Raw genomic sequence first — 12,164 nt, 5'->3', positions numbered from 1 at the left:
AATTGATTGTTCGCGCTTACGGTTACCATGAGAGATTCGTTCACGAGGCTATCCACATGTACAAGCACGGAGACAATTTCAACCGAGAAGATGGATTCTGGGCTTAGCAATCATTGGAAGGATTTGATAAACCATTTCGGGTCTTAATTGATTGTTCACGCTTACCGTTACCATGAGAGATTCGTTCATGAGGCTATCCACATGTACAAACACGGAGACAATTTCAACCGAGAAGATGGATTCTGGGCTTAGCAATCATTGGAAGGATTTGATAAACCATTTCGGGTCTTAATTGATTGTTCACGCTTACGGTTACCATGAGAGATTCGTTCACGAGGCTATCCACATGTACAAGCACAGAGACAACTTCAACCGAGAAGATGGATTCTGGGCTTAGCAATCATTGGAAGGATTTGATCAACCATTTCGGGTCTTAATTGATTGTTCACGCTTACGGCTACCATGAGAGATTCGTTCATGCGGCTATCCACATGTACAAACACGGAGACAATTTCAACCGAGAAGATGGATTCTGGGCTTAGCAATCATTGGAAGGATTTGATGAACCATTTCGGGTCTTAATTGATTGTTCACGCTTACGGCTACCATGAGAGATTCGTTCACGAGGCTATCCACATGTACAAGCACGGAGACACAATTTCAACCGAGAAGATGGATTCTTGGCTTAGCAATCATTGGAAGGATTTGATAAACCATTTCGGGTCTTAATTGATTGTTCACGCTTACGGCTACCATGAGAGATTCGTTCACGAGGCTATCCACATGTACAAGCACGGAGACACAATTTCAACCGAGAAGATGGATTCTGGGCTTAGCAATCATTGGAAGGATTTCATAAACCATTTCGGGTCTTAATTGATCGTTCACGCTTACGGCTACCATGATAGATTCGTTCACGAGGCTATCCACATTTACAAGCACGGAGACAATTTCAACCGAGAAGATGGATTCTGGGCTTAGCAATCATTGGAAGGATTTGATAAACCATTTCGGGTCTTAATGGATTGTTCACCCTTACGGTTACCATGAGAGATTCGTTCACGAGGCTATCCACATATACTCGCACAGAGACAACTCCAACCGAGAAGATGGATTCTGGGCTTAGCAATCATTGGAAGGATTTGCTAAACCATTTCGGGTCTTAATTGATTGTTCACGCATACGGTTACCATGAGAGATTCGTTCATGAGGCTATCCACATGTACAAGCACAGAGACACAATTTCAACCGAGAAGATGGATTCTGGGCTTAGCAATCATTGGAAGGATCTGATGAACCATTTCGGGTCTTAATTGATTGTTCACGCTTACGGTTACCATGAGAGATTCGTTCACGAGGCTATCCACATGTACAAGCACAGAGACACAATTTCAACCGAGAAGATGGATTCTGGGCTTAGCAATCATTGGAAGGATTTGATGAACCATTTCGGGTCTTAATTGATTGTTCACGCTTACGGTTACCATGAGAGATTCGTTCACGAGGCTATCCACATGTACAAGCACAGAGACACAATTTCAACCGAGAAGATGGATTCTGGGCTTAGCAATCATTGGAAGGATTTGATGAACCATTTTGGGTCTTAATTGATTGTTCACGCTTATGGTTACCATGAGAGATTCGTTCACGAGGCTATCCACATATACAAGCACAGAGACACAATTTCAACCGAGAAGATGGATTCTGGGCTTAGCAATCATTGGAAGGATCTGATGAACCATTTCGGGTCTTAATTGATTGTTCACGCTTACGGTTACCATGAGAGATTCGTTCACGAGGCTATCCACATGTACAAGCACAGAGACACAATTTCAACCGAGAAGATGGATTCTGGGCTTAGCAATCATTGGAAGGATTTGATAAACCATTTCGGGTCTTAATTGATTGTTCACGCTTACGGTGGCTTTCAGACAGCATACATTAATTTTTCGTCTTCCCCCTCCTCTGTTTCATAACATCGATGGAGTAGTCCTTCTAAACAAACCGCCAAATCGCTGCGCGTGGCGCTAACGGTTTTATATAAATAAATGAAAACCGTTTATAAATAAATAAATTAATGCAAAGCGACACACCTGATGATGACCGTTTGTGTTATGGTCGAAACGTCGCGAGAATTGTGTTTATTGTTTTAGATATATTATTTTATTATTATTTTATTGTTTCCCTTCAACGTGGTGGTGACTTTTACCGAAAGAGCAAAGAATGTGGATTGCTGCAGTCACGAAAGCTTTAAATAAAAAAAATAAAAAAATTAAACTCGGAAAAATTGAAGCGAATGAAAATGAATTAACGAAAATAACTTCGCAAAAAAATTTAAAAAATAAATATAACGACGACGATAATAATCATTTTGATTTAAAGCTTTCGTGACTGCAGTAATTCATATTCTCAGTTTTTTCGGTAAAGTCACCACGTTGAAGGGAAACAACAAAATAATAATAAAATATTTATTGTTTATATATTTTATTGTTTTATATTTATTATTTTATTATTATTTTGTTGTTTCCCTCCAACGTGACTTTACCGAAAAAACTAAGAATATGGTAATAATAATGTTTCGTGTTTTTCTTTAACTTGAGATTTTAAACGATTTGTATTTCCTCTCTCTCTCTCTCCCCTTGATTTGTATTGGCTTTGCCTTTTTTAAAATTCGTTTATTTATTGATTCTTTTGCAAATAAAAACATCAAAACAACAACAACAACGATAACAACAATAATAATAATAACATATGCTTAGTTTTTTCGGTAAAGTCACCACGTCGAAACAACAAAATAATAAAATATTTATAAAACAATAAAAAAATTCTCACGACGTTTCGACCATAACTCAAACGCACCTGAAGACGCCCGTTTGAGTTATGGTCGAAACGTCGTGAGAATTGTGTTTATTGTTTTATATTTATTATTTTATTATTATTTTATTGTTTCCCTTCAACGTGGTGGTGACTTTTACCGAAAGAGCAAAGAATGTGGATTGCTGCAGTCACGAAAGCTTTAAATAAAAATTTTAAAAAAAAACTCTGAAAAATTGAAGCGAATGAAAATGAATTAACGAAAATAACTTAGCAATTTTTAAAAAAAAAAATTTAAAAAATAAAACTAGGAAAAATTGAAGCGAATGAAAATAAATTAACGAAAATAACTTCGCAAAAAAAATTAGAAAAATTTTAAAAAATAAAACTCGGAAAAATTGAAGCGAATGAAAATGAATTAACGAAAATAACTTCGCAAAAAAATTTAAAAAATAAATATAACGACGACGATAATAATCATTTTGATTTAAAGCTTTCGTGACTGCAGTAATTCATATTCTCAGTTTTTTCGGTAAAGTCACCACGTTGAAGGGAAACAACAAAATAATAATAATAAAATATTTATTGTTTATATATTTTATTGTTTTATATTTATTATTTTATTATTATTTGTTGTTTCCCTTCAACGTGACTTTACCGAAAAAACTAAGAATATGGTAATAATAATGTTTCGTGTTTTTCTTTAACTTGAGATTTTAAACGATTTGTATTTCCTCTCTCTCTCTCCCCTTGATTTGTATTGGCTTTGCCTTTTTTTAAAATTCGTTTATTTATTTATTCTTTTGCAAATAAAAACATCAAAACAACAACAATAACAACAACAATAATAATAACATATGCTTAGTTTTTTCGGTAAAGTCACAACAACAATAACAACAACAACGATAACAATAATAATAATAACGTATCCTTAGTTTTTTCGGTAAAGTCACCACGTCGAAACAACAAAATAATAAAATATTTATAAAACAATAAAAAAATTCTCACGACGTTTCGACCATAACTCAAACGCACCTGAAGACGCCCGTTTGAGTTATGGTCGAAACGTCGTGAGAATTGTGTTTATTGTTTTATATTTATTATGTTATTATTTTGTTGTTTCTCTTCAACGTGGTGGTGACTTTACCGAAAAAAAACTAAGAATATGAATTACTGCAGTCACGAAAGCTTTAAATCAAAACAACAACAATAATAATAACAACATCGGCTTTTTCCCACTTTTTTTCCTCGCCAACAAAACTTACAACTTTTTTTAAACGGAGGATTCATGTTTACCGCGTTAACCACAATACCTGCAGTCTAAATGCAACCACAAAACAACAACCACAACAACAACAACACACACACACACACTATGATAATATAATATTTACGTGAGCTACTGTCCTTGACACTGATTGGTCCACCACGCCCAAGGGACAGATTTCTTTTGAGCCTCGATCCAATTGGTGCTCGGCCAGATGGACGTCAAAACTCGTCAACACAGCTCAAAGCCGATGCCGCTAGTAAAGTAACTAGAGGCTCGGGGTGAGCATCATCATCATCATTATCACACCTCCTTTGCCAATACCAAAGTGTAATAATAATAATAATAATTGGGGGTTTTACCACTTTTTATAGCAACAAAACTTTAACTTTTTGTGATGAGGATTCATGTCTACTGCATTAACCACAATGTCACTTGCTCACCCACTCACTCACTCACTCACCCACTTTCTCACCCACCCACTCACTTACTCAACCACTCACTCACTCACCCACCCACTCACTCACTCACCCACCCACCCACTTACCTACCCACTCACTCACCCACTCACTCACCCACTCACTCACTCACCCACTCACCCACCCACCCACTCACCCACTCACTCACCCACCCACTCACTCACCCACTCACTCACTCACTCACCCACTCACTCACCCACTCACTCACTCACCCACTCACTCACTCACTCACCCACTCACTCACCCTCTCACTCACTCACCCACCCACCCACTCACCCACTCACTCACCCACCCACTCACTCACCCACTCACTCACTCACCCACTCACTCACTCACCCACTCACTCACTCACCCACTCACCCACCCACTCACTCACCCACTCACTCACCCACCCACCCACTCACTCACTCACCCACCCACTCACTCACCCACTCACCCTCTCACCCACCCACTCACTCACTCACCCACCCACCCACTCACTCACCCACTCACTCACCCACTCACTCACTCACCCACTCACCCACTCACTCACCCACTCACCCACTCACCCACTCACCCACCCACTCACCCACTCACCCACTCACTCATCCACCCACCCTCCCACCCACTCACCCACCCACTCACCCACTCACCCACCCACCCACCCACCCACTCACCCACTCACCCACTCACCCACCCACCCTCCCACCCACTCACCCACTCACCCACCCACTCACCCACTCACCCACCCACCCTCCCACCCTCCCACCCACTCACCCACCCACTCACTCACCCACTCACCCACTCACTCACTCACTCACCCACCCACCCACTCACTCACTCACCCACTCACCCTCTCACCCACCCACCCACTCACTCACCCACCCACCCACTCACTCACCCACTCACCCACCCACTCACTCACCCACTCACTCACCCACTCACTCACCCACCCACTCACCCACCCACCCACTCATCCACTCACCCACTCACCCACCCACCCTCCCACTCACCCACCTCCCACTCACTCATCCACCCACCCTCCCACCCACTCACCCACCCACTCACCCACTCACCCACTCACCCACCCACCCACCCACTCACCCACTCACCCACTCACCCACCCACCCACTCACCCACCCACCCACTCACCCACTCACCCACCCACCCACTCACCCACCCACCCACTCACCCACTCACCCACCCACCCTCCCACCCTCCCACCCACTCACTCACTCACCCACCCACCCACTCACCCACCCACTCACTCACCCACTCACCCACTCACTCACTCACTCACCCACCCACCCACCCACTCACTCACTCACCCACTCACCCTCTCACCCACCCACCCACTCACTCACCCACCCACCCACCCACTCACTCACTCACCCACCCACCCACTTACCTACCCACTCACTCACCCACTCACTCACCCACTCACTCACTCACCCACTCACCCACCCACCCACTCACCCACTCACTCACCCACCCACTCACTCACCCACTCACTCACTCACTCACCCACTCACTCACCCACTCACTCACTCACCCACTCACTCACTCACTCACTCACTCACCCACTCACTCACCCTCTCACTCACTCACCCACCCACCCACTCACCCACTCACTCACCCACCCACTCACTCACCCACTCACTCACTCACTCACCCACTCACTCACCCACTCACTCACTCACCCACTCACTCACTCACCCACTCACCCACCCACTCACTCACCCACTCACTCACCCACCCACTCACTCACTCACCCACCCACTCACTCACCCACTCACCCTCTCACCCACCCACTCACTCACTCACCCACCCACCCACTCACTCACCCACTCACTCACCCACTCACTCACTCACCCACTCACCCACTCACTCACCCACTCACCCACTCACCCACTCACCCACCCACTCACCCACTCACTCATCCACCCACCCTCCCACCCACTCACCCACCCACTCACCCACTCACCCACCCACCCACCCACCCACTCACCCACTCACCCACTCACCCACCCACCCTCCCACCCACTCACCCACTCACCCACCCACTCACCCACTCACCCACCCACCCTCCCACCCTCCCACCCACTCACCCACCCACTCACTCACCCACTCACCCACTCACTCACTCACTCACCCACCCACCCACTCACTCACTCACCCACTCACCCTCTCACCCACCCACCCACTCACTCACCCACCCACCCACTCACTCACCCACTCACCCACCCACTCACTCACCCACTCACTCACCCACTCACTCACCCACCCACTCACCCACCCACCCACCCACTCATCCACTCACCCACTCACCCACCCACCCTCCCACTCACCCACCCTCCCACTCACTCATCCACCCACCCTCCCACCCACTCACCCACCCACTCACCCACTCACCCACTCACCCACCCACCCACCCACTCACCCACTCACCCACTCACCCACCCACCCACCCACTCACCCACTCACCCACCCACCCACTCACCCACTCACCCACCCACCCTCCCACCCTCCCACCCACTCACTCACTCACCCACCCACCCACTCACCCACCCACTCACTCACCCACTCACCCACTCACTCACTCACTCACCCACCCACCCACCCACCCACCCACTCACTCACTCACCCACCCACTCACCCTCTCACCCACCCACCCACTCACTCACCCACCCACCCACTCACTCACCCACTCACCCACCCACCCACTCACTCACCCACTCACTCACCCACTCACTCACCCACCCACTCACCCACCCACCCACTCATCCACTCACCCACTCACCCACCCACCCTCCCACTCACCCACCCTCCCACTCACTCATCCACCCACCCTCCCACCCACTCACCCACCCACTCACCCACTCACCCACTCACCCACCCACCCTCCCACCCACTCACCCACTCACCCACCCACCCACTCACCCACTCACCCACCCACCCTCCCACCCTCCCACCCACTCACTCACTCACCCACTCACTCACCCACCCACTCACTCACCCACCCTCCCACCCACCCTCCCACCCACCCACTCACTCACTCACCCACCCATCCTCCCACCCACTCACCCACCCACTCACCCACTCACCCACTCACCCACCCACCCTCCCACCCTCCCACCCACTCACTCACCCACCCACCCACCCTCCCACCCACCCACCCACCCACCCTCCCACCCACCCACCCACCCACCCACCCACCCTCCCACCCACCCACCCTCCCACCCACCCTCCCACCCACCCACCCACCCTCCCACCCACCCACTCACCCACCCACTCACTCACCCACCCACCCACCCACTCACTCACCCACCCACCCACCCACTCACCCACTCACTCACTCACCCACCCACCCACCCACCCTCCCACCCTCCCACCCACCCACTCACTCACTCACTCACCCACTCACTCACCCACTCACTCACCCACTCACTCACCCACTCACCCACCCTCCCACTCACCCACCCACTCACCCACTCACCCACCCACCCTCCCACCCACTCACTCACCCACCCACTCACTCACCCACCCACCCACTCACTCACCCACCCACCCTCCCACCCACCCTCCCACCCACCCACTCACCCACCCACCCACTCACTTACTCACTCACCCACTCACTCACCCACCCACTCACCCACTCACCCACCCACCCACTCACTCACCCACTCACTCACCCACCCACCCCACTCACTCACTCACTCACCCACTCACTCACCCACCCTCCCACCCACCCACCCACTCACCCACTCACCCACTCACTCACTCACCCACTCACTCACCCACTCACCCACCCACCCACCCTCCCACTCACTCACTCACCCACTCACCCATCCACCCACCCACCCTCCCACCCACCCACCCAGATGCCACCACCGAATCAGCTTCCAGCACCGGATCAGCCGTTCCCTCTACCCACCCAGAGGGAGGAATCATCAATCCCTCGGGCCGGCTCCAACTCCAACTGGGTCTACCCCTCAGAGCAGATGTTCTGGAATGCCATGCTACGGAAAGGGTGAGACTCCCTGTCTCTGTGTCTCTGTGTGTGTCTATCTGTGTGTCTCTGTGTGTCTCTCTGTCTCTCTGTGTCTCTGTGAGTTTCTGTGTGTCTCTGTGTCTGTGTGTGTCTGTGTGTCTCCAACTGGGTCTACCCCTCAGAGCAGATGTTCTGGAATGCCATGCTACGGAAAGGGTGAGACCCTGTCTCTGTGTCTCTGTGTGTGTCTATCTGTGTGTCTCTGTGTGTCTCTCTGTCTCTCTGTGTCTCTGTGAGTTTCTGTGTGTCTCTGTGTCTGTGTGTGTCTGTGTGTCTCCAACTGGGTCTACCCCTCAGAGCAGATGTTCTGGAATGCCATGCTACGGAAAGGGTGAGACCCTGTCTCTGTGTCTCTGTGTGTGTCTATCTGTGTGTCTCTGTGTGTCTCTCTGTCTCTCTGTGTCTCTGTGAGTTTCTGTGTGTCTCTCTGTGTCTGTGTGTCTCTGTGTGTCTCTCCAACTGGGTCTACCCCTCAGAGCAGATGTTCTGGAATGCCATGCTGCGGAAAGGGTCAGACTCCCTGTCTCTGTGTCTCTGTCTGTGTGTGTGTGTCTCTGTGTGTCTCTGTGTGTGTGTGTGTCTCTGTGTGTCTCTGTGTGTCTCTGTGTGTCTCCAACTGGGTCTACCCCTCAGAGCAGATGTTCTGGAATGCCATGCTACGGAAAGGGTCAGACTCCCTGTCTCTGTGTCTCTGTGTGTGTCTATCTGTGTGTCTCTGTATGTCTCTGTGTGTGTGTGTGTCTCTGTGTGTCTCTGTGTGTCTCTGTGTGTCTCTGTGTGTGTGTGTGTCTCTGTGTGTCTCTGTGTGTCTCTGTGTGTCTCTGTGTGTCTCTGTGTGTCTCTGTGTGTGTGTGTCTATGTGTGTCTCTGTGTGTCTCTGTGTGTCTCTCCAACTGGGTCTACCCCTCAGAGCAGATGTTCTGGAATGCCATGCTACGGAAAGGGTGAGACCCTGTCTCTGTGTCTCTGTGTGTGTCTATCTGTGTGTCTCTGTGTGTCTCTCTGTCTCTCTGTGTCTCTGTGAGTTTCTGTGTGTCTCTGTGTCTGTGTGTGTCTGTGTGTCTCCAACTGGGTCTACCCCTCAGAGCAGATGTTCTGGAATGCCATGCTGTGGAAAGGGTCAGACTCCCTGTCTCTGTGTCTCTCTGTGTCTCTCTCTGTCTCTCTGTGTCTCTGTGAGTTTCTGTGTGTCTCTGTGTCTGTGTGTGTCTGTGTGTCTCTGTGTCTGTGTGTCTCTGTGTGTCTCTCCAACTGGGTCTACCCCTCAGAGCAGATGTTCTGGAATGCCATGCTACGGAAAGGGTCAGACCCTGTCTCTGTGTCTCTGTGTGTGTCTATCTGTGTGTCTCTGTGTGTCTCTCTGTCTCTCTGTGTCTCTGTGTGTCTCTGTGTGTGTGTGTGTCTCTGTGTGTCTCTGTGTCTCTGTGTGTCTCCAACTGGGTCTACCCCTCAGAGCAGATGTTCTGGAATGCCATGCTGCGGAAAGGGTGAGACTCCCTGTCTCTGTGTCTCTGTCTGTGTGTGTGTGTCTCTGTGTGTCTCTGTGTGTGTGTGTGTCTCTGTGTGTCTCTGTGTGTCTCTGTGTGTCTCTGTGTGTGTGTGTGTCTCTGTGTGTCTCTGTGTGTCTCTGTGTGTCTCTGTGTGTGTGTGTGTCTCTGTGTGTCTCTGTGTGTCTCTGTGTGTCTCCAACTGGGTCTACCCCTCAGAGCAGATGTTCTGGAACGCCATGCTGCGGAAAGGGTCAGACCCCTGTCTCTGTGTCTCTCTGTCTGTGTGTCTCTGTGTCTCTGTCTCTCTGTGTCTGTGTGTCTCTGTGTCTCTGTGTGTCTCTGTGTGTCTCTCCAACTGGGTCTACCCCTCAGAGCAGATGTTCTGGAATGCCATGCTGCGGAAAGGGTCAGACTCCCTGTCTCTGTGTCTCTGTCTGTGTGTGTGTGTCTCTGTGTGTCTCTGTGTGTGTGTGTGTGTCTCTGTGTGTCTCTGTGTGTCTCTGTGTGTGTGTGTGTGTCTCTGTGTGTCTCTGTGTGTGTGTGTCTATGTGTGTCTCTGTCTCTGTGTGTCTCTGTGTCTCTGTGAGTCTCTCTGTGTCTCTGTGAGTCTCTGTGTGTCTCTGTGTGTCTCTCTGTCTCTCTGTGTGTCTCTGTGTCTCTGTCTGTGTCTCTGTGTGTCTCTGTGTGTCTCTGTGTCTCTCTGTGTCTCTGTGTGTCTGTGTGTGTCTCTGTGTGTCTCCAACTGGGTCTACCCCTCAGAGCAGATGTTCTGGAATGCCATGCTGCGGAAAGGGTCAGACCCCTGTCTCTGTGTCTCTCTGTCTCTGTGTCTCTGTGTCTATCTGTGTGTGTGTCTCTCTGTGTGTCTCTGTGTGTCTCTGTGTGTGTGTGTCTCTGTGTGTCTCTGTGTCTCTGTGTGTCTATCTGTGTGTGTGTGTGTGTCTGTGTGTCTCTGTGTCTCTGTCTCTGTGTGTGTGTCTCTGTGTGTCTCTGTCTCTGTGTCTCTGTCTCTGTGTGTGTCTCTCTGTCTCTGTGTGTCTCTCTGTGTGTGTGTGTCTCTGTGAGTCTCTGTGTGTCTCTGTGTGTCTCTATGTGTGTGTGTGTGTCTCTGTGTCTCTGTGTCTGTGTGTCTGTGTCTCTGTGTCTCTGTGTCTCTATGTCTCTGTGTGTCTCTGTCTCTGTGTGTCTCTGTCTGTCTCTGTGTGTCTCTGTGTGTGTCTCTGTGTCTCTGTCTCTCTGTGTGTCTGTGTCTCTGTGTCTGTGTGTCTCTGTGTCTGTGTGTCTCTGTGTGTGTCTCTGTGTGTGTCTCTGTCTCTCTGTGTCTCTGTGTCTCTGTCTCTCTCTGTCTCTGTGTCTCTGTCTGTCTCTGTCTCTGTGTGTCTCTTTGTCTGTCTCTGTGTGTCTCTGTGTGTGTCTCTGTCTCTCTGTGTCTCTTTGTGTCTCTGTGTCTCTGTGTCTGTGTGTCTCTGTGTCTGTGTGTCTGTGTCTCTGTCTCTGTGTGTCTCTGTGTGTGACCCACATACTCACCACACAGAGACCCACAGACTCACCACACAGAGACCCATAGACTCACCACACAGAGACCCACAGACTCACCACACAGAGACCCACAGACTCACCACACAGAGACCCACAGACTCACCACACAGAGACCCATAGACTCACCACACAGAGACCCACAGACTCACCACACAGAGACCCATAGACTCACCACACAGAGACCCATAGACTCACCACACAGAGACCCACAGACTCACCACACAGAGACCCATAGACTCACCACACAGAGACCCACAGACTCACCACACAGAGACCCATAGACTCACCACACAGAGACCCATAGACTCACCACACAGAGACCCACAGACTCACCACACAGAGACCCATAGACTCACCACACAGAGACCCATAGACTCACCACCACACAGAGACCCACAGACTCACCACACAGAGACCCACAGACTCACCACACAGAGACCCATAGACTCACCACACAGACACCCACAGACTCACCACACAGAGACCCACAGACTCACCACACAGAGACCCATAGACTCACCACCACACAGAGACCCACAGACTCA

General features: G+C 49.6%; 1 protein-coding gene across 1 annotated transcript in view; it reads left to right on the top strand.

Annotated features, from left to right (window-relative positions):
• LOC142923443 (holocytochrome c-type synthase-like) overlaps positions 1–12,164 on the top strand; it is a 52,453-nt gene that overhangs the window by 15,419 nt on the left and 24,870 nt on the right. Inside the window, exon 4 of the mRNA XM_076064551.1 lies at positions 8,421–8,569. Within this exon, the coding sequence (XP_075920666.1) occupies positions 8,421–8,569 (149 nt within the window). The remainder of the gene's footprint in view (positions 1–8,420; positions 8,570–12,164) is intronic.

Source organism: Petromyzon marinus, unplaced genomic scaffold, assembly GCF_048934315.1.
Source record: "Petromyzon marinus isolate PM22_M1 ecotype Great Lakes invasive population unplaced genomic scaffold, UKy_Petmar_22M1.pri1.0 PM_Scaffold_519, whole genome shotgun sequence".
Taxonomy (NCBI): domain Eukaryota; kingdom Metazoa; phylum Chordata; class Hyperoartia; order Petromyzontiformes; family Petromyzontidae; genus Petromyzon; species Petromyzon marinus.
The sequence above is the reverse complement of the archived record's forward strand: the minus strand, read 5'-3'. Positions and strand labels throughout refer to the sequence as shown.